At 42.5% G+C, this 25,643-nt stretch overlaps 1 protein-coding gene across 1 annotated transcript; it reads left to right on the forward strand.

Moving 5' to 3' along the window:
• The first annotated feature begins 782 nt into the window (after positions 1–782).
• Positions 783–8,806, forward strand: LOC148030513 (plasma membrane ATPase-like). Its single transcript, XM_087686850.1, has 23 exons — positions 783–1,037; positions 1,154–1,244; positions 1,430–1,704; positions 1,801–1,920; positions 2,051–2,161; positions 2,245–2,382; positions 2,500–2,634; positions 2,709–2,888; positions 3,090–3,296; positions 3,418–3,537; positions 3,644–3,763; positions 4,016–4,138; positions 4,265–4,369; positions 4,446–4,590; positions 6,108–6,272; positions 6,438–6,676; positions 6,868–6,900; positions 7,006–7,087; positions 7,163–7,323; positions 7,539–7,712; positions 7,847–8,029; positions 8,199–8,380; positions 8,499–8,806. The coding sequence occupies exons 3-23, from the start codon at positions 1,636–1,638 to the stop codon at positions 8,593–8,595; spliced, it is 2,889 nt and encodes a 962-aa protein (XP_087542976.1). The 5' UTR covers positions 783–1,037; positions 1,154–1,244; positions 1,430–1,635; the 3' UTR covers positions 8,596–8,806.
• Positions 8,807–25,643: the final 16,837 nt, after the last annotated feature.

Consider the following 25,643-nt stretch of genomic DNA (forward strand, 5'->3'; position numbering starts at 1 on the left):
TTACCTGCTAAATAGGTGAACTCCCCGCCCACTTTTGGACGGGGAGTCTCCCCTGCCCACTTTGTACAGTGACGGACAAGGGTGTACTTTTTGCATTTGCAACCAATCAAAAGATTTATAAGTTTATTCTTTTTTATTTTTTTACAAATTGTATCTCTTTGGTGTGTAAAGGTATGATGCCCATGTTCGTGCCCATTTTTAAAAAGTGCATGCCCACACTCTGAGCGGGGGTTGGCCATCCATTACTTGGCGTGTAACCAGCCTAAGTATGCGATCGCTTCCTAGGAGAAGCTCATAATGTTTGTTGTAACTCACAATGTGAGAATTTTAGTGACTTTCTTGTGCATGTGCATGGTGTAAATACGTCCTTGTGGGGAGGGGAGGAGGCAGGATCTGAGCGGTGGGACATACTTTTTTGTTTTTAATTTAAAATGCGATAATTTTTAGATTGTGTTTAGAACTAGCTACTTGATGTGGCAAAAAAGGAGATGAGAAAGCGGGGGGGGCCCGAGGCCTGCCAGCACACCGGTGGCGCCACCGGCTGTGGCCGGTCGCGGGTTAAAAGGGTGGTTGCCGGTGAAGGTTCTTCTCTCGCCCGGGTACTCCCTTTCTTGCTACTCCTTTTAATTATTAGTCACTTTTTTTCCAACTATTATTGTCATGAATGAAACGTAGCGCGATTATCACCCTCCCCCTCTCCTTCTCCACCATCGCCGTCGCCATCATCATCATGCTCATCACCACTGTCATCACCAGCAGCAAGCATCATATCATCGTCATCGGCTCTCCTCGTTTCTTCTCTCCTCCTTTTTCTACATTTTCATGATCAGCCTAAGGCTTCTTCTTCTCCATTTTCTACACTTTCCTGATCACCCTGCGGCTTCTTAAGCTCTCTCTCTCTCTCTCTCTCTCTCTCTCTCTCTCTCCATGGATACGCAGCCTCCGAGCTCTCCCGCATGACATGCAGCTTCTCCGACGAGGTCCTCATCATCAAACTCGCTCTCTCCCTCCTCTCCGTTTGACGACGCATTCCCAAGGTACGCTCTGATATTTCAGTTTCGGTTTCGCTCTTCTTCTTCTCCATTATAACCTAGATCAGCCTGAGACTTTTTCTTCTTCTCTCTCCTTCTCTCTCTCTTTCCATGACACGCAGCCTCCGAGCTCTGCCGCATGACATGCAGCTTCTCCGACGAGGTCCTCGTCATCAAGCTCGCTCTCTCCCTCTCTCCGTTGCCCTTTACAGGGTACGCTCTCTGATCTTTCGGTTTCGCCTGGCGCTTTTTCGCAATTTTTTCTTGGTCTGTCCATCAGCTTCAAGTCTAGACTAGATATGGAAAGTAGGAGAAAAGCCTTGAAAGAATCGCAGCAGGCGCAATCCCAGGAAACTGGATTGGTAAGCCGCTGACCAGATGTCCGGGTTTCTTCGCAGGCCGGATGGTAATCAAAGGGAAGGAGTAAATGCTTTGCGCTGCGAGCTATACACGTCAAAATTGAAAGGCTCGGCAAATTGCTTGGTAGGCTCTATCGTCTGACCATTAAACGCTCGGCTTCGATATTCTCGTCTTTATGGTCTCGTTGCACGCCCTTCGCTTCTGCGCTTTCTTCTGGTTCTCCTGGTAGCTTGGCTTTCCAGCCATGGGGACGAATAGCGACGCACAGAAGTCCATCAGTTTAGAAGCTCTCAACTCTGAAACAGTCGACTTGGTGAGGAGCCTCTTTCCGCTTTTTATCCCTCTCCAGATTAGAGTTCGTTTGCTTCTTTTTGTACCCAATGAAATTTTTGTTGGGCCTCCGTTTCAGGAGAGAATTCCCATCGAGGAAGTCTTCGAGCAGCTCCGATGCAGCAAAGAAGGTCTTACCTCCGAGGAGGGGGAGAATCGTCTCAAAATTTTTGGCTATAACAAGCTCGAAGAGAAATCTGTAAGTCTCTGTATTGTCAATTTCTTTTTGCGTCTCGGCCAAGAGTTTTCTCTAGTTTGAGGCAGCGTTAACCATAGGACTCAAAACGGTTTCCTTTGATGCGATTGACTTTGATGTGTCCCTGATGCAGGAGAGTAAAATTCTCAAATTCTTGGGGTTCATGTGGAATCCGCTATCCTGGGTTATGGAAGCTGCCGCTGTAATGGCCATTGCTTTGGCCAATGGCAAGGTCAATGGAAAGGTAAGAATTATCGGGCTTAGAACAGTTGAAATGCGTTTGCCTCAGCTGTAGTAGCAAGCTGACGTTTCTTTTTTAATTGGCAGTCAATGCCTCCGGACTGGCAGGATTTTGTTGGCATTATAATTCTTCTTTTGATAAACTCCACCATATCTTTTATAGAAGAAAACAATGCTGGGAATGCTGCAGCAGCACTAATGGCAAAACTTGCTCCCAAAACAAAGGTTATTATGTTAGTAGATTATTATTTGGTCCATTCTCATAGCTTTTGACAGTGTTACAGATATGTAAGGTTAGGTTCTGTTAATAGTATGAATCTCAGCAACTTTCAACATCCTCAGGTTCTACGAGATGGAGTATGGGGTGAACAAGATGCAGCAATTCTGGTTCCTGGTGATATAATCAGTGTAAAACTTGGAGACATTATTCCTGCAGATGCACGCCTTCTTGATGGTGATCCATTAAAAATCGATCAGGTGGAAATCATGCTTTGAAACTAAATTTATTCACTCTTTGACCAACAGTGCAAAATTGAACTTTGTTTCTATAGTCTGCGTTGACAGGAGAGTCTTTACCTGTGACAAAGAAACCTGGAGATGAGGTCTTTTCAGGATCAACATGTAAACAGGGAGAGATTGAAGCAGTTGTGATTGCCACTGGTGTTCATACCTTTTTTGGCAAAGCAGCTCATTTAGTTGACTCTACCAATCAAGTTGGTCACTTTCAGAAGGTAACCAGAAAGAATAGATCTTGTTAATTTCGTGAAAAGATAGGGAATGGCCTGCATAAAGATGATCTAACTGATAGTTATGGCTACGACTTTCTCCAGTCGCAAATTTCTTGATTGTCACAACTGGAGTTGGACTGAGTGAGATCACTTTTTGTCTCCTGCTAGTTGCGTTGCCTGTTTCAATATAACACTTGTGTGCAGGTGTTGACAGCCATTGGAAACTTTTGTATCTGCTCAATTGCCATTGGAATGATTATTGAGATTATTGTTATGTATCCCATTCAACATAGGCCTTACAGGAGTGGGATTAACAACCTTTTGGTCCTGCTTATTGGAGGAATCCCCATTGCCATGCCAACAGTGCTTTCAGTGACAATGGCAATAGGATCACATCGACTTTCACAACAGGTCTTATTGATAATCCCGCTGTTCTATGGTCCATAATTAGTTTCCCAACAGGTTTTGTTGCTCCCAATTCTCATTATACGTGATGCTGTAATGCATTTCCTAATGCCCTCAATTTGGACAGGGTGCGATCACAAAGCGTATGACTGCCATTGAGGAAATGGCTGGCATGGATGTTCTTTGTAGTGACAAAACAGGGACCCTGACACTGAACAAGCTCACAGTGGACAAAAACCTCATTGAGGTACTAGGAGGCCGATTAAGAGAAGTTCTGTCAAAATAAAAGTCTCACTTGTGACATCCAAAGGCAAAGCTTCTGAGCTGGTGTTGTTTTCTTCCTGTCTGCTTAGGTGTTTGCAAAGGATGTTGACAAAGACATGGTTGTACTTTTAGCTGCAAGAGCCTCCAGATTGGAGAATCAGGATGCTATTGATGCAGCTATAGTAGGGATGCTGGCAGATCCCAAAGAGGTGCCTAAGTATATCTATTGGTTACTCTTTTCATTTTGAACTGTCTTAACTTTCCACATTGTTGAATATGAGAAGTATAGTTGTAATTTCATGTTGATCTTGAAACATGATGTTTTCTTGAGGACATTATGTGCCTAGTTGCATCATGTCTAGAATTTTCTGAAGTTTGTTCTGGATGATTGAAATGATTGGTTACCAGTTTTAAGGAGAATGATTGTGTTGGAAACTCAGAGAGGTTAATGCCTTTTACAGGCTCGGGCAAATATTACAGAGGTTCATTTCCTCCCCTTTAATCCAGTTGACAAACGGACTGCACTTACCTACATTGACTCTGATGGACAGTGGTATAGGGCCAGTAAAGGTGCACCTGAGCAAGTAAGCAAACAACAATATTACTGCTATTTTACCGTTTAGCAATTTGATAAGGGAACCCTCATCAGTTTTGGTAACTCTCATCTTTTACCACGTGCTGATACATATATTGCTTACTGGACTATTCAGATTCTTGCTCTAGCTCACAATGGAGCTCAGATTGCAGCAAGGGTGCATGCTGTGATTGACAAGTTTGCTGAGCGAGGGTTACGTTCTTTAGCTGTTGCTCGTCAGGTAATGTGCTATCTACTTATGTATGAACACCATTTATTTTCTTGAAGTTAATATGATTTTTCTGTATTGTGAGCAGGAAGTACCAGAAAGGACAAAAGAAAGTGCAGGCAGTCCTTGGCAATTTTGCGGACTATTGCCTTTGTTTGACCCTCCTCGCCATGATAGTGCAGAGACAATTCAGAAAGCTCTGAATTTAGGAGTGAATGTTAAGATGATAACAGGTAGTACTGCACGTAAAACTTTTCTATTTTACATGTTTACAAAGAGCTAGTGGATAAAGACATTTGGTCAATTTGTATGGATAAAGACCTAGTGGATAAAGACATTTGGTCACTTTGTATGGTCTGTTTAAGACCTCAGTTTTCAACTTTTGTAAAGAGGCCAAGATAAAAGAAAGTTGTGCTGCCCTAAAGGTGATGGTCTAGTGATTAACACTTGGGCTCATAATTGTGAGGCTGTGGGTTCAAGTCCCGCTGGGTGCATCACTTGGTTGGATACCTATGTTCACATGGTGTGTTTGTGTAAGTCTGGAATCTTGCCCACTCAAATACTTGCTTGGTCCTGGGCTCTTGCCTACTCACACTTGTTTGGTCCTTGCCCCCAGTAGGGTCATTGAGGACCGTCATAATATGATAAGCTCAGATGTTCTTTCAGCTTGCAAGCTATCCTACCTGCATATAGGGAAAATGCCAGTGTGGCTTAGAGGGGAGGTACTCCTTATGGGCATTTGTATGTGTGTATCTTAATCTCCCCCCCAAAAAAGGGCTACTTTTAGATGAATCAGGAAAATGCTGTTTCATTCGCTACTTCTTAGTTATGTTCCATTCTGCTGCTGTCAATGTCTGTAAATAATTCTTACAAGCATAGAAAGTTGATTTTAAAAAACAGCAGCTCGAAAATTGCACTTTTTTCCCTTATCAACCCTTGTGTTTCCACCATCTTTTCTTCAAGAAAATGCAGGCTCTTGCTTCTTGTTTTTCTTTTTTTGATGCTTCATTATAGTCCTAAAATAATTGACATTTCCTCAAACGGCCTCTGAATGTCTGGTATGTTGGCTTGCTTTGCTGCTCAATGCAAGGCTGGCTTTATTTTGACTGATAATGTTGTTTGTTTGAATGTAAGTGATGAGCTGGACTTATCCTTGTGTGCATAGTGATCATTGGCAACCTTATAAGTGCTCTGACCTACTTGTTAATCTGCAAGGCATATACCACACCTTCTACATCAAAATTTACCAACTGTATCTTAATTATCAGTCCTGATAATATTTGTTTGGAATGACCCATATGCTGTCGGATCTCCTTGTGTCCAAAGTGTTAGCTTGTTGTACCTTACGGCAAACTTAAGCTAGAGGGTGCAGGTTGAAGACTGTTGTCAAAAATGCTGATTATCTAATTCTACGCCTGTAATGTGCTTACAGGCCTACTTTGATTGTCTTAATAGCAACCTAGCACAGCATTAGTAGAGCCAGTCCAGGGTATTGTGATTTCCACCTTTGGAGGGCAAAGGTTGTTTGGCCTCTTGTTTACTTGCTTATCTACTTAACATTAGATATTACTTTTGCTGGTTGTACCCTTTAAAAAAAGAGATGCTCTCTTAATCCAGTTATATATCAGTTAGATCTCTACAAGTCAGTAAGTCTCTAAATGTGATAACATAAGTACCACACATGAAGTTTCAAATTCCGTGGTGCATTCATTGGATCTTAGTTGTTTTTTGTATTTCATTCTCCTTTCAGGTGATCAACTAGCAATTGCGAAGGAGACTGGTAGACGGTTGGGTATGGGCGTCAATATGTATCCATCATCATCACTCTTAGGCCAGCATAAAGACGAATCTATTGCTAGTCTTCCAGTGGATGACCTCATTGAGAAGGCTGATGGGTTTGCTGGCGTCTTTCCTGGTAAATAAAGCTCAAGTTTATCTTGGTATCTCTAGGAGGGCATCTATTGTATCGTGACAGAAATTGTTTCAATCAATGAGAAAAGAAATTATAAAAATTTGATGTGGGTACAATATTTTGTCAGGAAACTATGCTGATAATTTCATAAACACCTATGTAAAACAGAGCACAAATATGAGATTGTCAAACGACTCCAGGAGAAAAAGCATATCTGTGGGATGACTGGTGATGGGGTCAATGATGCACCTGCATTGAAAAAAGCAGATATAGGAATTGCTGTTGCAGATGCAACTGATGCTGCTAGAGGTGCATCAGACATTGTCCTTACTGAACCAGGTCTAAGTGTAATCATAAGTGCTGTCCTTACAAGCCGTGCAATATTTCAAAGAATGAAGAACTATACTGTAAGAGCATATCCTCATTCCTCTAATTTTTTTGAAAGATTAGTCATGCTACTTGGGTTTTATTAATGTTCACAATGCCTTAGCCTTTCAATTTTAAGCTACAGATTGTCCTAGTTGTTCAGTTGTGTATATGGCTTCTATAAATTTCCAAATCACATGATTGACTTTTGAAAACAATTTCAATGTTGCAGATCTATGCGGTCTCTATAACGATACGTATAGTGGTATGCTACTCTTCAAGCAATGCATTAATAACTAGATGTTGTCTTGCAAAGTGGTAGAGCAGGTTTTTGACTTTGCAACCTTTTTTTATTGGTGGGCAATGGCAGCTAGGATTTCTACTTCTGGCCTTGATCTGGAAATTTGACTTCTCTCCTTTCATGGTGCTCATAATAGCGATTCTAAATGATGGTGAGCTCTTCTATAGTATTTCACTTAAGTTATGTTATCTGCAGGGCGTAGTGTGAATCTCTTGTAGTTTTGCAGGTACTATCATGACAATTTCGAAGGATAAAGTGAAGCCCTCTCCACTTCCTGATAGCTGGAAGTTAAAGGAAATTTTTGCAACTGGAGTGGTTTTAGGAGTGTACCTAGCACTTATGACAGTCCTCTTCTTTTGGCTTGCTCACGAAACTCATTTTTTCCAGGTTGAAGGGAGCTTCTATACTTATTCAAGTAACCTGTTTCATAATGTTCACATAAGTTGTTTTGTTGTTTCATTATTCTGAAAGCGAAGCAGCTACAAAAAATTATGTGTTCTTTTATCAGATTCAAGTGTTGCAATGCTTCTTTCAGGCTACAATTCCTATTTTAATGCTGTTTGAGATTTAGGTGTCAGAATGATAGTATGTCTGCTGTACAGGACCATTTTGGTGTGAGAGATATAAGGGAACGCACTGCTGAACTCACATCTGCAGTCTATCTTCAAGTTAGCATTATCAGTCAGGCCCTTATTTTTGTTACAAGATCACGAAGCTGGTCCTTTATGGAGCGTCCCGGCTTCCTCCTCATGGCGGCCTTTGTTATTGCTCAGCTGGTAGAAAGGCCCACCACTTAGCTTGTTTTTAGTTCAAGTTAATTTATGACGGTGCTTGTTCTGCTGAACAAATGAGAATCATTTTTCTATTTTCAAACTGTCAAGGTGTTCTCTTTTTGTTGATTTTCAAACAGGTTGCAACAGTGATAGCTGTATATGCACATTGGGGTTTTGCAAATGTGAGAGGTATCAGTTGGGGTTGGGCTGGAGTAATTTGGCTCTATAGCCTAGTGACTTTCCTGCCATTGGACATTCTCAAATTCGCTGTTCGTTATGTCCTGAGTGGAAAAGCGTGGGATCTCCTCATTGAGAATAAGGTACAGCAGTTCTCCCTTTTCCCTCTTTTCAGGATCTCAGCAAAGTTAAACTGATGTTTGAAAATGTAATGGGGTTTTCAGATGGATGGATGAGGTCCTCTCTCTCTCTCTCTTGCACTGTACTTGGTTTTTAGTTATGACATCAATGTCTTTTGTTTGCTTTTTTCAGATTGCATTTACAAGGAAGAAAGACTATGGCAAGGGGGCAAGAGAGGCACAGTGGGCTCATGCTCAACGTACATTGCATGGGCTACATCCACCGGAGTCAACAAGACTCTTTTCAGACAAGAGCACATACCAAGAGCTAAATGAGATAGCTGAACAAGCAAAGCGACGCGCAGAAATCGCAAGGTAATGTTATGGAGTAAAAACGAATGCTTATGAAGTGTTTCTAGGTTAAATGCTTATGGAGTGTTTCTAGGTTAACCTTTAGTAATCTCTCATTGGTGTTTACCTGCTGCAACCCCAGATTGCGTGAGGTGTTTACCTTGAAAGGGCATGTCGAATCAGTTGTCAGATTGAAAGGTCTGGACATCAATACCATCCAACAAGCATACACTGTGTGATATGTTTTGACCTCATCCCTAGGCTAGAAGGTGCTAAAAGTAGCACCAAAGTTAGTTATACCCATCGAAATGTATAAATTTATGGCCAAAGCCTGCCTAAATAGCTTGGGAAATAAGTAAAGTATTTAAATTTTCAAAAGAATGTGGCTTGGGGTTTAATTGACCATAAATGTTCATTTCAAGTGTAATTATATGAGCAATATTACCATTTTTTCGAAGCCCAAAATTGGAAGGTGTCTACTTTGGTAGAAACGTGGGATGACAGCTTAATATTGGCTATGCTATACACAAATTTAATTTTCATAGCCAAGAAATGTTCTTTCATGGTGGTGACATGTGGCTTAGTGTAATGTATACTTCTAGGTGCAAGAACTAAGCCATGGTGATGAAATTTTTGGGTGTCAATATCTTCTTTTGCAAAAATAATATGCAATTTTTATAAGTTTGAAGATCCTTTGTCCAACTGAGGAGGGTGATTGAAAGTTAAGGAGTAGGTTGTATAAGGAGTGTCAAGAACTGCGAACTTGAATCAAGAAGAATTTTCTTGGAATCTTTTGCGACATTTGCTTCTGCAAGCGCAAAGCATGTAGATATTGACAAACCCTTTACTTGCAATTTGCATTTTATGTTTTGCATTTTGTGTTTAGGATTTCCCAATGGACTGTCCCAAAATGGGGATGGGTGTCCATAGTGGGGCATCACTCTAGATAGTTGGCACCCTTTCTTTGGGTGCCACCCTAGACAGTCTATTGCCTATTTATAGGTTGCCTCTGTTACTCATTCTTCACGATTGATTCATTCAGTGCATCACCTCTTCTCTCTAGCCTCTCCATTGCACTTGCACCCCTTCAGGACATTGCGATTCATGGTTTGTGGCTGTCTTCATTATCTTTCTTATGTTATAGCACCCTTGTTTTATCACATTCACTCCATGATTTAGATCTTCATTCCATTCTTTATAGTTTCCTCTCTTTTTTTTTCCTCTTTTTAGTGTTTGTCATGTTCACTTTGTGTTTCTTCTCGCAAACCCTACTGTCTTGTTGATATGTCATCTTTTGACATGGTGTTAGAGCTGGATCTGCTCAAACAACGTTAAAGATCCTCCCCTAGTAAAGACAAAGATCGGTGGTGGATTTGGCACCCACTTTTCTTCCTTTGTTGCATCAATACCTTAATTGTTGGTTGCTATCCCTTGCACTTGATGTTTTATGCATGTGTTTTAGCATGTTGATAGCTAGCGGTTTCTTTTAGTGGTCGGTGGCTCCTTGCTATTGGTGATTGTTCTCTGCAACCCAATCGCTCTTTTTGATTTGCTGGAACTTGTGTTTTTAGTTGGTAGCTCCTCTTCACTTGGGGGCTCCTTCCTTTAGTTGCTAGTTTTTCCACCATAATGCTATACCTTGTGTTTCTTGGCTAGTAGTTTTGCCTAATTTGTTGGCGGCTCAGCCTGGTTTACTGGCGGCACTTCTTGACTATTGATGGCATTCCAGTTGTGCTAAAAGCTATGTTTGCAGCAATTGATGGCTCTTCCAAGTCATTCGACAGTTACTCTTGATTGCTAGTTGCAATCTCTTACTGTTGCTAGCATCCTCCTTCCACTAGCAGTTCTCTTTCAGCCCTTCCATTATCCTCCCATCCCTTGAGGCAGACATTGTGGTTCGTGCTTTACACTGCTCACATCCCTTGAGGTGGACATTGCGGTTTATGGTTCGTGGTTGATCTCTTTTACCTCTTCCTTCTTTAGCAAGGCACAGTGGTTCCCATGGCTTGTTTACCAAAACAGATGATCAATCTATTGGGTGCTTCTATTGTGGCATCATCGAATACATCATCGATGCTTGTCGATTTCGACCTTTGCTTCCCATTCCCTCGGGTTATATGCGTCTCCCATCCGACACTACCTGTGCCATATCTTCTTTCTAGGCCACAGAAATTGTTTTGCCTTGGCTATCAGAGTACTATGCTCAAGGCAATAAGACACATCTAATGCATACTAAGTCCTTTTCGAGCAGATGGAGAGTCGATTGGCGCTACCTCTTGGAGATCGTTGCAATGTCAGTGACAGTCTTCTCCCACCTATTTTCGGGTACAGTAGCTACCATAGCCCGCGGTTTTGCAATTCACTCCATTGAGGAGACAATGATTGTTTAATGTTGTCTCCTCATCAGTTCGCTTCTTCGAGAGAGAGTGGTTGCTTGACTCCTTTTTCTTCTTCGGCTTCCTAGTCCCGTCCATTGAGAAGCAGCGACTGTTGTCCACTCATTGCTCAATCTAAGCCCCATCCTTCTCCACCCTCGCTTACTCAGGTTCGAGAGGCCACCTTTGGGAGTTCATCACCCCAAATATCTTATTAGGCACGACCGGTGGCACTTTGTCCTTAGACATTTTAGAGTTTGTGATCCATGAGTTTTTGGATTCCCTATCTATCTTAGAGAGGGATTTAAAGGGGGATTTTGTTTCTTTGCCCTTTGAGGGGTGTTAGATATGATCAATGCCCCACCCTCGTTAGGTGCCACCAATGATCCATGGTGCTTAAAGTTGTAAGGCCCCCATTATGAGAAGAAGCCAAATGTGAGCCCGGACATTGGTCGAGTCCTGACTTGTATATCAGATGAGGTCTATGTGACCGGATGGCAAAAAGGTGACCGTTGTGGGTCTAATCTTTGGGTTAGATGGAGTGGTTAAGCTGATAGCAACTCGAGGCACATTGCATCGAGTTGCGGGGTAAGGGAGTTAAAAGGGGCCCCTATTTTGAGGTCCGGGGGCCGTGGAAGCCCGATTGTAAAGGGAATATTCCTTGGAATATTTCCTGGCCGACTAAGTGGAGGCTCATATGGTAGGTCGGTTAGGCCGACCTAATGACCTTCACGGGCTATAAAAGCTAAACCCCTTCACAGCCATCTATCATTCATCTTTCACCCAGTCAGAGTTGTTCCAACTAGCCTTAAGCTCTTCATCTATCTAGTCAGTTGTTTGGAGCTCAAGAATTTACTGATTCTCCTCTTATCTATTGTGTATTCTCTATCTCTTTCTTAGATCCAGTTCGTTGCATCGTGTACTATTTTACATGGTATCAGAGCCCAGGGGGCTCTAGAGATCGGAGAGTGTGCAAGAGGCAAAGGCTTCAACAGCAAAGAGAAACTATGTCGACTTCTGGAAGCGGTTCTAGCGCATCAGGAAGCGATGCAGGAGGTGGTGCTGCTGTACCAGCTATTCAAACACTGAGGATTCCTCCACCAACCTTCAGCGAAGGAAAGTTAGATGGTACAAACTACACCTTGTGGAAGTTCAAAATTACAACTATCCTTGATTCTTATGAGCTTCTGGAGACTGTGCTGGGGATTGACGCAGAACCACAGTCTACCCCGGACCCATCAAATCCTAGTGTGATGATTCCTCCGAATGCAGATCTTCTACGAACTTGGAAACGAAGGAATACAGATGCATTGTGTGCCTTAGTTACAAGCTGTTCTGACAGTGTTCTGACTTTGATTCAGCATACAACCAAAGCGTCAGAGGCTTGGAATGTACTAAGGAGTCGGTATGAAACACGAAACCAAACAAGGATTCAAAACTTGGAGAATCAACTAGCAGCGGAGAAGTTTGCTGAAGGAGAGACGGTTGAAGCATTCATCACTCAGATTAAGAATCTGTGCGACCAGATGGCTGGCGCTGGGATACAAAAGACTAGCGAAGAGCTAGCTCGGAGGTGTCTTCGGATTTTTCCACAAAAGTTTGATGGACTAGTAACTGCCCTTAATACTCAGGTGAGACCTCAAGCTTTGACTTTTGAGGAGTTTTGTGCATTATTAATGGAGGAGGAGTTGAGGCTGAAAGCCCGAGAAGGAAGCAACAATGGAGATGCTGCATTCTCTGCCAATGCAAAAGGCAAAGGTGGTTCCTCCACCAAAAATGATGGTGACAAAAAGAAGGACGGCAAGAAGAAGTTTCAAGGAGAGCGCTTCTACTGCAAGAAGAAAGGACATGCAATTGCAGATTGTCGTGTCAAGAAGACAGATGAAAAGAATAGTACCCTTAAAAGTAAAGGGAAAGAGACAACCAATACGGCTGAAGCAGAGTCGGAATTATTCATGGCGACCATTGAGGAAGTGTACTCCTGGGCGCAAGAAGAATCTATCACTGACTCATGGGTGTTGGATAGTGGGGCCTCCCGTCACATGACCAACAAGAAAGGTCTATACAGTTCTATGCAGCCTCTACAAGAATCCATCACTGTGACGGTTGGAAATGATGCTAAAATGCCTTGCTGCGGGCATAGGTACTATTTCTTTTGTTGTTGCAAATGGTGAAGTCAAAAAGCTTTCAAATGTGTTGTGTACGTTCCCGAAATCAGGAGAAATCTCTTATCAGTTGTTGCCATAACTGATCTTGGTCATGAAGTGAGGTTCAAGGAGTGAGGTTCAAGAAGACAGGTGCAGAAATTCTTGATAGTGCTGGCACAATTGTTGGCAAAGGAGAAAGAAGAACAACTTGCATGAGCTAAGTGCTCTTACAGCCACCGCTGGAGTGGGCACAAGTAAGCTTTGGCATGAAAGGTTTGGGCACATCGGATTTGCAGTGCTGAAGGAGATGCAAAAGCAAGGTATGGTTGCTCACCTACCTACAATAACTGAATTGAAGGAACCATGTGAAGCTTGTATGATGGGCAAGCAACAGAGAAAGGCATTTCCACAAGAAAGCAAGAATAGAGCACAGGCTCCTCTAGAGTTGGTGCATGCTGACTTGTGTGGTAAGATGCCTACACAGGCCTTGGGGGGATCTTCTTATTTTATGTTGATTGTCGATGACTACAGTAGGGAGATGTGGGTGTACTTCCTTCGTGATAAGGCTCAAGCTTTTGGTAAGTTTAAAGAATGGCTAAAACTTGTTGAGAATGAAACAGGGAAAAGTGTGAAGAAATTTAGAACAGATGGTGGTGGTGAGTTCAACTCAAAGGAGTTTGAAGGCTTTTGCAAGAGCAAAGGGATCAAGCGTCAATTGACGATGCCTCACACACCTCAGCAGAACGGTGTTGTAGAACGCAGGAATCGCACCATTGTGGAGATGGTAAGATGCATGCTAAAGAGCAAGGGATTGCCTAACCATTTTTGGGCTGAAGCTGTTAATACTGCAGTCTACATTCTAAATCGGAGCTACACAAAGGCTCTCAAGGGAAAAACACCTCATGAGGCTTACACTGGTAAGAAACCATCTGTCTCACATCTCAGAATTTTTGGATGTGAATGTTATGCACATGTTCTAGATGAGAAGAGAAACAAGTTAAAACCAAAAAGCAGAAAATGTATCTTCTTGGGTTATAGTGATGAGCAGAAGGCTTACAAATTATATATGACCAAGAGGCAAAGAAGATCATCGCGAGCTGTGATGTGGTGTTCAAGGAGGAGCCACATACAGTGGAGGAGGAGAAGGCAAGTTCTTCCACTTTATCATCAAGCGAAGAAGTAGTCCATTATGCACCTGTCCCGAGAGCTATTCCTATCCTTAAGGAGGAGGAAGCATCATCTTCAGATGATGAGGAAAAAGTTCACCAACCTGACATCACCCCATCGGAAAAGCCATTGCCGCGCTGGGTGAAGCAGCTCTATGACCACAATAATCTTATGTCTGCATCTGTTGAGGAGAAGGCAGACGGACCAAGGAGGTCTCATAGAATAGAGGAGCAAAGGAGGGCTTCTGCTCACATAGTCAATATGGCCTTGATGGTTGAGATTATGAGAGAAGTAAAGGAGCCATCTGACTTAGAAGAAGCACTTGCAGATCCATCATGGAAGGCTGCTATGCAAGCGGAGTATGACAGCATAATGAAGAATGACACTTGGGAGCTAGTGGATCGACCAGCAAAGCGGAAGGTTATTGGCACCAAGTGGATCTGGAAAGTAAGGTACAAGGCTGATGGTACCTTAGAAAAGTACAAAGCTAGACTGGTTGCCCAAGGATTTTCACAAGTTGAAGGGTTTGATTTTCAAGAGTCATTTGCTCCAACTGCCAGAATGACCACTATTCGCACGGTACTTGCAGTGGCTGCCCACAAGAAGTGGCCAGTGTACCAAATGGATGTTAAGTCAGCGTTCTTAAATGGTGACCTCAAGGAGGAGGTGTACGTGGCTCAGCCATCAGGATTTGAGGCCCCCCATTCAAAGAACAAAGTGTGTAAGCTGAAGAAGGCATTGTATGGGCTGAAACAAGCCCCTAGAGCATGGTACCAGCGGATAGATAAGTTCTTTTAAGCCTAAACTTCAAAAGATGTGCCTCAGATGCTAACTTGTATGTTTACAGGGATGGTAAAAAGTCTGTAGTGATTGTCCTATATGTGGACGACCTTCTTATTACAGGTGACTATGAAGATATGATCAACCAAAATCGAAAGGCTTTGAGTTCTGGGTTTGAAATGACAGATTTGGGCTTGTTGCACTATTGTTTGGGGATTGAAGTCTGGCAAGAGCCAGGAAATATCTTCATCTCTCAGAAGAAGTATGCATGGGAGATCTTGAAAGCATTTGGCATGATCGAGTGCAAGAAGATAGCTACACCTATGGAGGTGAATGCAAAGTTATCCGTCGAGGATACATCAGCACTAGCAGATATTGGGAGGTATAGGAGGTTGGTCGGCAGTCTGATCTACTTGTGTAACACCAAACCAGATATCAGTTTTGCTGTTGGTGTTTTGAGCAGGTTCTCAAACAAACCTCATGAGAGTCATTGGAAGGTTGGGATGCGGGTGCTCAGATACTTGAAGGAAACTCTTGACTATGGTATCACATACAGTTTCGGAACTTCTCTTGTGGGGAACCGTGACTCAGATTGGGCAAGAGATAGTGATTCCAGGAAGTCAGTTTCTGGTTATTGTTTCTCTTTGGGTTCAGGAATTTTCTCTTGGATTAGTAAGAAGCAGTCAACAGTGGCATTGTCTTCTATCAAAGCAGAGTACAAGGCAGCTTGTTTTACTATGAAGTAGTATGGTTGAGAAGGATTCTATGGTATATGGGAGTACAGGATGAAGAACCAACTGTGCTGAGATGTGACAATCAGAGTTGCATCGCCATTGCCAAAAATTCAGTATTTCATGCACGCACCAAACATATAGAGATCGAGTATCACTATGTGTGTGATTTGATAGAGGATGGGATAGTGGAACTGGTATACTGTACAACAGAGGAGAATGGAGCAAATATCTTCACCAAAGCACTTACGAAGGATCTGCTTCAAGTTCATCTTCAGAGACTCCGCATTGGGCCGAGGAGATAGTTCACCTATGGGTGGACATTGAGGGGGGGTGTTAGATATAATCAATGCCCCACCCTCATTAGGTGCCACCAATGATCCATGGTGCTCAAAGTTGTAAGGCCCCCATTATGAGGAGAAGCCAAATGTGAGCCCGGACATTGGTTGAGTCCTAACTTATATATCAGATGAGGTCTATGTGACCGGATGGGAAAAAGGTGACTGTTGTGGGTCTAATCTTTGGGTTAGATGGAGTGATTAAGCTGGTAGCAACTCGAGGCACATTGCATCGAGTTGCGGGGTAAGGGAGTTAAAAGGGGCCCCTATTTTGGGGTCCGGGGGCCACGGAAGCCCGATGGTAAAGGGAATATTCCCTGGCCGACTAAGTGGAGGCTCATATGGTAGGTCGGTCAGGCTAACCTAACGACCTTCGCGGGCTATAAAAGCTAAACCCCTTCACAGCCATCTATCATTCATCTTTCACCCAGTCAGAGTTGTTGTTCCAGCTAGCCTTAATCTCTTCACCTATCTTCTGTCTAGATTACCATCTAAGCTTTACACAGTGGAAGTGCACGGGTGGACAGGGCCATCTTTGTATCAATTGTTTGGAGCTAAAGAATTTACTGATTCTCCTCTTATCTGTTGTGTACTCTCTATCTCTTTCTCAGATTCTGTTCGCTGCGCCGTGTAATATTTTACAAGGGGGCGTCTACATCTACAGTGACTTCAGAGGGGGCTCCTATTCCTCTAGTTTCAAAGGGGGTCCCCACCCATCACTTAGTCCTTCTCACACCTTGGCCGAGGCATTCTATCTTCTTCTACCCTTGGATGGGGTGGCTTCCTTCTAGCGGTCATCTCACCTATTGATACTCGGGATCTCAAGGATCTACCTAGATCGAGGCCTTGGAGGTTCAACCACAACTTGGTGACGAGGCCTTGGTATTCCTTCTCGCATGGATGCACGGAGCTAGTGGCTTCTCTCCTGAGGTTGAGTTTCGGGTTCTCCAGTTCACTTTGTTTATTGTTCTTTATTGCAGGTTACCTTTTAGGTGAAAATCTTTGATCTTAGTAATCCTCTATATCTTCTTCCTCTTCTTTTTGCCTTGGTCACTTGGTCAGCATGGAGCCAACTTTCGAGATCGAGTACGGGCATATCCTTATGGTTCTCGGCACCACATAAAGTCCGACATTCCTTCTATGCATTGGATGATTTTATCATCTTTGTACTAGGATGCTTGGCCAAGTGAACAATTTCCCTATAAGAGACAATGCCCAAGTGGCACTTGTTGCATGAGCATTCTTTGGCCTGTAGCATTGCATCTCCACCTCACTCTTCTCTTGTTTCCCTTTTTGGGCCTGAGGGGGAGGGTGTTGAGAAACCCTTCACCTACAGTTTGTGTTTTGCATTTTGTGTTTTGCATTTAGGGTTTCCAAGTGGATAGACCCAAAAAGAGGTTGGGCGCCCATAGCGTAGACAGTTGGTGCTCTCCCTCCGAGCGCCACCCTAGACACACTGTTGCCTATTTATAGGTTGCCTTTGTCACTCATTCTTCACGGTTGATTCATTTTCTTCACGGTTGATTCATTTAGTTCATCACCTGTTCTCTCTAGCCTGTCCACTGCTCTTACACCCCTTCAAGAGGACATTGCGGTTTGTGGTTGTTTTCATCATCTTCCTTGTGCTACAACACTCTCGTTTCCTTGTATTGCATTCACTCCATGATTCAGATCTTCATCACTCCATTCTTGAGAGTTTTTTCTCTCTTTTCTCTTCTCTTCTTAGTGTTTGTCGAGTTCACATTGTGTTCCTCCCCACAAACCTTATTGTCTTGTTGGTATGTCGTCTTTTGATAGTAGCCTTGCCCTTCCTTCTTGCATAACACATGGATGTGAGGAAAGTGCTTTGGGGAGGCATTTTGATAGTAGCCTTGTCCTTCCTTCTTGCTATCACACACGGATGTGAGGGAAGTGCCTTGGGGAGGCATTTTGATAGTACTCTTGTCCTTCCTTCTTGCTATCACACATGGATTTGAGGGAAGTGCCTTGGGGAGGCATGAGGGTTGGAGGAAAGTAATATTCCCAAGATTTTGAAGCCTTGAGAAGCCATATTTTGATTTAGACTCAACATCATGCAATGGTGAGTGGTCACTAAGAAACTCCTTATTGAAGATTTGCTCGTGAGATTTATGCCAATCTTGCCTCTGTATGTTTTTTGTCAAGGATCATATGAAGATGCCCTCCACTTGTTTTGGGATGTAGAGAGTCTAAAAGCTTGTAGTTTAAGTTTTGGAAGATGATGGAGGAGGTGGGGCTTCATTGTAGCCCGACCAGAAACAAGTGTTACTAGGTGACAAAGGAGATGTGAACGAAGGATGTAAGAAGGTTTGGGGTGTGTTCAAAGCTTTGACTTTTAGAAAAATTGGCTATCTAGAAACCAAATTATTTTGACAGAAGGAATAGAAATGCTTTAGGATTAGTTGACCTTACTCTTCAAATCATAGCTCATGCGGAAGTGCCCTTAAGGGTAGGTTTTCCAAAATAGATGGAGGAGGAGGAGAAAAAGATTGGAGAGAAGAAAAAAAGAGGGAAGATAAAAATGAGATATATATATATATATATATACAGAGAGAGAGAGAGAGGAAGAAGAAAAAGGAGATTGTGACAATGCAATAAACACTGTGACAAAATAAATGGCCATGCCCATTTGCACACATTTGACAAGCCACCATGCCTTGATGCTTCCTAGATAATACTAGACACTTTGCACCTAGATTCTCTTAGTGCGAAGCACTCTAGGAATGATTGGTGCTTTGCACCGGTGTTAGTAACAATTAGGGCATTTCACATCCTAAGGCATGTTTCATGCAACACGGGAGTTCATATCTAAGAAGTGAGGCTCTACTTTTATCATAAAGATTACGAATTTTCTCCCACAGATCCCATCCAGATTGCCCATCTGTGACAACATTATAATAATTTTGTTTTGTTGAGGGACATGATAATTGTGGACCAATAAAGCTCATCTAAGTCATCTCATACATCTTGATCTTGACCTTAAGGCTTAATGCTCTTCCATTTGATTAGTCTAATCTGAGATTTTTGCATCAAAACTTGTTAAATTTGGGTCTTCCAATAGCCATAATTTTGCCATCCAACTTTTCAATGTTGAAAATGGCACTGCCATTTGAATGACTAGTCATACTACAAGAAAAAGAGGCATTGCAGACCAAATAGGGTTTTGTTTTACCTACAAATAGCCCAAAACCATTGCTAAAACAAGCTAAGAATAAGAGGTATTGACCAAATAAGGAGCTATCCACAAAAAGTCCAACTTCTGGATTAATATTATAAGACAATGATAAAATTTAATTTTTTAATGCATAGTATCAAGATCCCAATCATATTTGGCTACTAGAAAGATCTTTGAGCCAAGATTTTCACCAAGGGATTGAGGCTCATAGTCAAGAACTTTGAGGTAGTTCAGCCATTCCGATTCAGTTGCAACCCTTACGAGCCATGCATCAATGAGTAGTGTCTCAAGTTGTGATGGCTTAGGATCTAAGCAAAGGGAATTCCTATGGAAGGTTCAAGTGTAAGGATGGTGGTCTCAAGTGCATCTTTTTGGCTCAGATGTTCATGTGCAGATCGATATTCCAATTCCTTTGAGAATAAAGGTGGCGAGAATGTGCATCCAGTCCTGCTCATCCTCAAGGGAAGGAATATATCTGGTCAAGGTTTGTGTGGTGAAAGGGCTTACAGAGTCTCCTCTTAATAGTGTTGAAATGGCATCGAGGCCAATAGGGGTTGTTTTCTAGGATTCAATTCCAATGTGGACTGCTTCCTTGTGATTTCCTAGGAAGCCTAGACTATTGCCTCAATCTTTGATTAGACATGCGTTGAGCATCCATGGTTGTCCAAGCAACAGGTCATAGTCCATGCCTTTCATGATAAAAAAGTTAACCTTGAACCAAGACTCCAGCAATTTTGACTCGCCACAGTCGAATGCCCAGGGGGCAAACTTTAAATCCATCTACAATTGTTAGATTAAAGTCGACTGGTTCTATGGGTGGGTTGCCCCAAGCTTGAAGTACTCTATGGTTAACTACGCTCACACCAACACTTTTATCCACAATTCCATGACACATGTATCTCTGAGGGTCTCCACAGGGAGGATGGCATGCCTCTCATTGTACATCACCTTTTAAGAATGTGTTGATGAGAGCGGAATTTTGATGCCGAGAAGTGCGTAAAAATAGCTAAAAATTACGAATATCAAGGGAAAAATATTCAACGTCGAAGGCGGGGGCTCAACCTAGGACAATTTTAAGCATCAAAGTGCTTTAAAGGCGCCCGAGCGTCACTTGTTGATTTGTGATAATTTTTCAGACTGTCGTGCGGGTTGTCATGAGTTAGCGGCCAATGCGAGATGTCAAGCCGGACGCCCAGGATTTTTCAGAGCTCGAATCGGAGCCAGGACGGGGAAATGGCCAAGAAACCGGTCAAGATGCGAAGAGGTGGACAAAATTTGGCCAAAATGGGCAAGTGATCCTTGGGAGCCCAAAATTTAAATGTAGCATGAAACTTTTCATGATATGAGTGAAAAAACGTAGAGAAAATGTGGAGAGAGAATGAGGGATGAAGAAAAAACGTGGAGCAACATGGCGGCCTTTTTTTGCGCCCTCTCATGATGGAGATGGAGTATACAGGCTGAAAGCAACCCATACAACCGATCATGGGGCTGATCTTCCCTCTCTTGGCTGGTCTTATCGCTTGTCTTCGCCCGTCAAATGGTGGTCTCTATGAAGATCTCTGACTTCAATCTTTCTCTCTCCTCTCTCTCTCTCCTTTAAGGGCAGATTCATGTGGTGAAGAAGAAGAAGAAGAAGAATGGATGACGGATGCTTGTCCAATGAAGACCGAATTGCTCCGTGGTTCAAGAGGAATGAAGATTGCTGATTGTGCGCTGTCATGAGCATTAATGGCTGCTGAAAATCAGTCCCGAGACATGGCAAATAAAAACCCGTAACCCGCAAAGAACGGTAATTTCATTTTTACAAAGGAAATTGATGTTTTATGTAATTTGCTTCATGAATATTTGTTCCCATGGGATGATTATGCATTATGATGTTGCTTGCTATGAGTTTGATCAGTTTATGCTCAGAAAATCAGGAAATCACAAGTGTTGTGACTGAAATTAATAGTGTAAAACCCGTAAAACATGCAAAATAGGGAAAAATTAGGTGTTTTTTGTATATAAATGGAAAATATAATAAGACACACCAACTAAATTTGTGTTTTTGCTGCAAATGAATCTAAGGGCCACAGTCCACAACTCATTTTGTATTTTTAGTTATTTAATATTACAAAAAAATACAAGAAAAATAGGAAAAAATAGAGAAAAATTAAGGGAAAAATAGATTTTGAGTGTCGAAAATTAAGAAAAAATAAGATTAATGTTTGTGGATGTATGGGGGGTCTGAAGTATGAGGTTTAGCCTCAGTTCAGCCCTACCTTTATGTTTTAGTGAGTTTTTATTGCTTTTCATACAACAAAAACATGGAAATGAACCCTAAACCGATCAATAATGCACAATCTAAACAGATGAGAGGGAAGAGTGTATAAAAGGTGTTTAAATGCTAAATGGAATGATGAAAAGATTGCTGGTTTTTATGCATATCATATAGATCGGTCGTTAATTTAAAGTAAGGATCTAGTAGCACGAGGGTCTCCTCGATGCTAGGTTCATGCAACGCCGCATACGAGCGATAGTCAAAATCATTGAAAGAATGCTTTTACACTAAGCACAATGCTGATTTTCTATTGTTTGTGTACTAAACCATTCACATTATGCACTATGCATGGTTCATGGTATCGAAGGAAAATCTCATGGACTGCATAGCAATTGTTTTCTTAGGGTTTTGACCCACGATTGAGAGTGCGAGGTTATCCCTTGCCGTAGGGTAGAGGGTCGGTTTCCTAAGGGACTGTGAAGTGAGGAAGCATGGTATATCTCTTGGAAATACGAGAAATATAAAAGAGAGGAGTTTGTGCTCGTTTGTGTTATATGTTTAGCAGCGCATCAAAGGGCCAATCCCTGCGATGTAGGAGAGCTGCAGTGGGGCTCCGACTATTAGTCGGTGGAGTGCCTCCCATATGTGTGTGATCGTGGCATTGCCAATGTATAAGGGTTCTCCCTTTGAGGAGTTTTAGGGAAATGTTGGACTATGAACTATAAACGCATGAATTAAGCTTTAGGGCAAGTTTGTCCTTTAGCATTGGATTGATGCTCCTAGTCCGCGAGGCCGTGAGGGTATTTGTGTATCATGAGCATGAGGTCCGGCTAGTGCCATAGCCAGTGCTGGCCCATTTTAGGTCCCATCAGTGGTGCGTCTGCCGGGAGCCGCTTAGAAGTGGCGGTCTCCGAATCTTGGTCTCATAAGGGACCTGTTAGTTTTATTCTATTGGTCGATAGCTGCCTTGAAGCGGTGGATATCAAGTTAGTTTGATAAAAACCTTGGTCATCAGTATGACGATCAATCCAAGAAATCCCCAACACACAAAGGATACTTTGTTTATCTTGAACAGTCTAGTGGGATCTTTGACACGTCGGGTGATTGACTATTTCACCCTTTTCCCTGAAAGTGATACCCTGCTTGAGTTTGGGTCACTATGGAAAAATACCCATGGAGCTACCTCTAAGATTAACAGCCCATGGAGATTAGAGAAAAGGGAAAGTGAAAGTAGTACTGAGATGACACAGTCATCTATGATCATTCATGATGATAATGTCATAGAAAAGACTGTGACAATGATGGTTAATATACACATAGGAGGACATGATGATTATGATCTAAAGATACATCCGATGGTAGTGCCTGACGTAGTTGGGTACCGTAGTGTGATTGCCAAGATCCATAAAGCATTGGATGATGTCCATGTGTGTGGAAAACCATTGTTAGTAAGGAAGACTTTATTAGGTCCTATCCTAAGTTCTAGCAAAGTGGTGGCAGATGAGAATAGGCTTACTAGAACACCACTAGCAGATGATGGGATGGATTCCCTATTGCATAGTGTTGGACTCCCTAAACCACTTTGTGAGCTGGCGGAAAGGGAAGTTCATGGAATTAGTGACTCTTCCACACCAGCAAAGGTGGAAATGGAAGAGATTAAAGACCCTAACACACTGGTATTAGGTCAAGAGGAATACGAAGATTTCGATGACCCAGTCTTGATCCCAAAGGAGAGGACTAAATGTCCTCCTCTTTATAGGGATCTCCAAGTGTTTTATGGGTTTCCAAATGAGGATCCGATGATTCATTTAAGAGAATATGACCTAACTTGCATTGCAAGTGGATTCGACGATATACATCGGATGCTCGTATTCCCAAGTACCCTAAAGGGAGAGGCAAGGAAATGGTATTGGAGCCTCCCAAGAGGGTCGATCAAATCATTTGAGGAGTCTTGTGATAGATTTTTAGATGAGTATGAAAAGAAGCTCCCTATGATTCAGGTCTTAGGGTAGCTTATGCAGTTTAGACAGGAGTCTTATCTTTCTGTTAAAGAGTATGCTAGAGCCTTTGATAGTACTCTTAGGATTTGGCCAAGAAGAGCCAGTGCATTACCAGATGATGTGCTATGTGAGCTCTTTCTGAATGGCTTAGAGATTAATACGCAAATCCAAGTGCAGAATCCTAAGTCGTTAAGGGAAGAAAAAATGCATGCCATTGATTATGAGGGTCATATTCAGAGATGTTGGGAAAACTTTTGGAGTTTTTTCCGCTCAGTACAAGTGCATCCTAGCTTCTAATCATTTCTGCAAGAAGACAGCTCACTTGTTGATACCAAGACAGCCTATGAGGGGAACTTTGGTTGCCAAAATCTCAAAGCAGAAAATGGCCATTCTATGAGTAGTAATGACATGCCTCTCAGTGAACAGGTGCCAAGCCATGTAAGTCCCATTAGGGATTGAAACATTTCCACGAGAGGTAATTGCGATGGAAATATGGATAGAACCAATGGGCCTATGAGTGTTGATAAGCATTCTGTGTGTGGTTCTAATTTTGTTGCTAGTAAGGCTCTTGAGAGACCTTTGGTGTCGGAATCATGCTTTCGGGTGGATGTTGTTCCCTTCAGTGAAAGCATGGTTCTTATGGGAAAAAATTTGCAGTATGGACGTAAACAAGTAAAGGCATCTTTTGTAAAGAGGATGAAACATGCTAAAAGTCTACCTGTGATTCACAAAGGTCATAAGGATGTGAGGCCATTTGGCCAGAGGGATAAGTTTGCATTGAGTTCGTTAGACCAGTGCAGCAAATTGAGGGAATGCAAGAATATTAAGGAAAATGTGAGATGGGTTTGGAGACCCAAAATCTCCAAAAGTATGGCAGGAGTGTCGGATGCAAGGCCAAGGATCCCATCTGGATATATTTTGTCGAACCCCCAAGAGGATAAGACTGGATATACATCTGACCATATACACTGCCTTGGGATACACCCATGTGATGTGCTTAGGCTTGAAGTTCTACCTAGTTTGGGTCGCAGCACTGATTTATGTGAAAACCCAAAGAGGGGAGGTTCGAATGAGTACAAAGCTATGATTCTTTCTCCCAAAGGAGCCACTCAGTCGCTTGAACAACCAGTTTATTCAGTTTACAATAAATGTGGGACATGCGAGCCCACTAAGGTTGTTCATTCAGCTCATAGTGCCCAAGAAGGGATCGGTCTTATTGATGGGGTATTTGTGGAAAGACTTAGACTTGTAGCTCTACAAACAAAAAAACCTAAGATCAAAAAATACAAGATCAAGCTTTTAGCTAACTTGCATGAGTAGCATGGGGTTAGTCGACCTATGATATGCTATCCTTGGCACCTTGGATAGTCTGAGACGGTGTGATGTATATGCCAAGGACATCAATATTACGTGGACTAAAAAGACCTATCTAGTTTTAAGCTAGGAAGGCTAGCTGCTTTGGATATTACGTCCAAATCTCGTTAGGCCAAGAGGGCGATCAAGTTTTGTAGTGGAATGTTTTATTTCATTAGGCCAAGAGGGTCGATTGTCTGTTTAGTGGTTAATGGTTTCTTGTTTTAGTTCTGTGCTAGACAGGTTCGGAAGAAGAGCTTGGAAGGAGCCTTTTGTTGCGCAGAAGCTTCTCGTGGCCCTATCCAGGAGGTATCTCTCCTTTATGAGTGCCGTGTTTTTATGCTATATATGTATGTGTGCTTGTAAGGGGTTTTTTCTTTCTTGTTGGGGACCGGTATCCAAGGCATAAAGTCCCAGGTTTAGGTTGGGTATGTCTGAGGGAGGCCTGAGTAGTCATTGCCTCCTGTAAAGACATTGTCAGGCATCGAAAGACCTGTTTTAGAAGGTAGTCCTAGTGACCCTGTTCTACTAGCTTGCTAGGCAGCCGTTCTAGGAGTTCTTGTTAGTTGTGAGGCAGTTAGAGAAGCCTGCCAAAAGGGAAAAATAATGATGCTAGAGGGAAGGAAACCCTGAATATCTTAAAAGACAATAAATATATACAGAGGTGTGTAAAAAGGGGTTCTAACCCCCTCTAAACAAAATAAAAGAAAAGAAACAAAACTTTATACACAGTTGATCATTTCCTAGCGAAGGCCTGGTAGGTTCCTGGGGACGAGTCATACCCAGGGCCGATGCCTTGTCTTCCTAGGGGTGGCATCTTACTGGAAAAGAAGAAATTAAGGAAGGTTGGAGCGAAAATAAATGTGAGCGTTAGAAAATGATTAAGTGTCGCCTTGCGAGGGCTTGGTAGGTTCTTGGGTATTGAGACAGGACCTAAGGCCGA

This window comes from Lygodium microphyllum, chromosome 10 (genome assembly GCF_053477565.2).
Source record: "Lygodium microphyllum isolate KBCC chromosome 10, Lygodium_microphyllum_v1.1.10, whole genome shotgun sequence".
Lineage (NCBI taxonomy): Eukaryota > Viridiplantae > Streptophyta > Polypodiopsida > Schizaeales > Lygodiaceae > Lygodium > Lygodium microphyllum.

Coding starts and splice junctions, on each gene's coding strand:
- LOC148030513 (XM_087686850.1), top strand. CDS start 1,636: ATGGGGACGAATAGCGACGCACAGAAGTCCATCAGTTTAGAAGCTCTC. Junction 2,383..2,499: donor AACTTGCTCCCAAAACAAAG/GTTATTATGTTA, acceptor CAACATCCTCAG/GTTCTACGAGATGGAGTATG. Junction 8,381..8,498: donor CGACGCGCAGAAATCGCAAG/GTAATGTTATGG, acceptor CTGCAACCCCAG/ATTGCGTGAGGTGTTTACCT.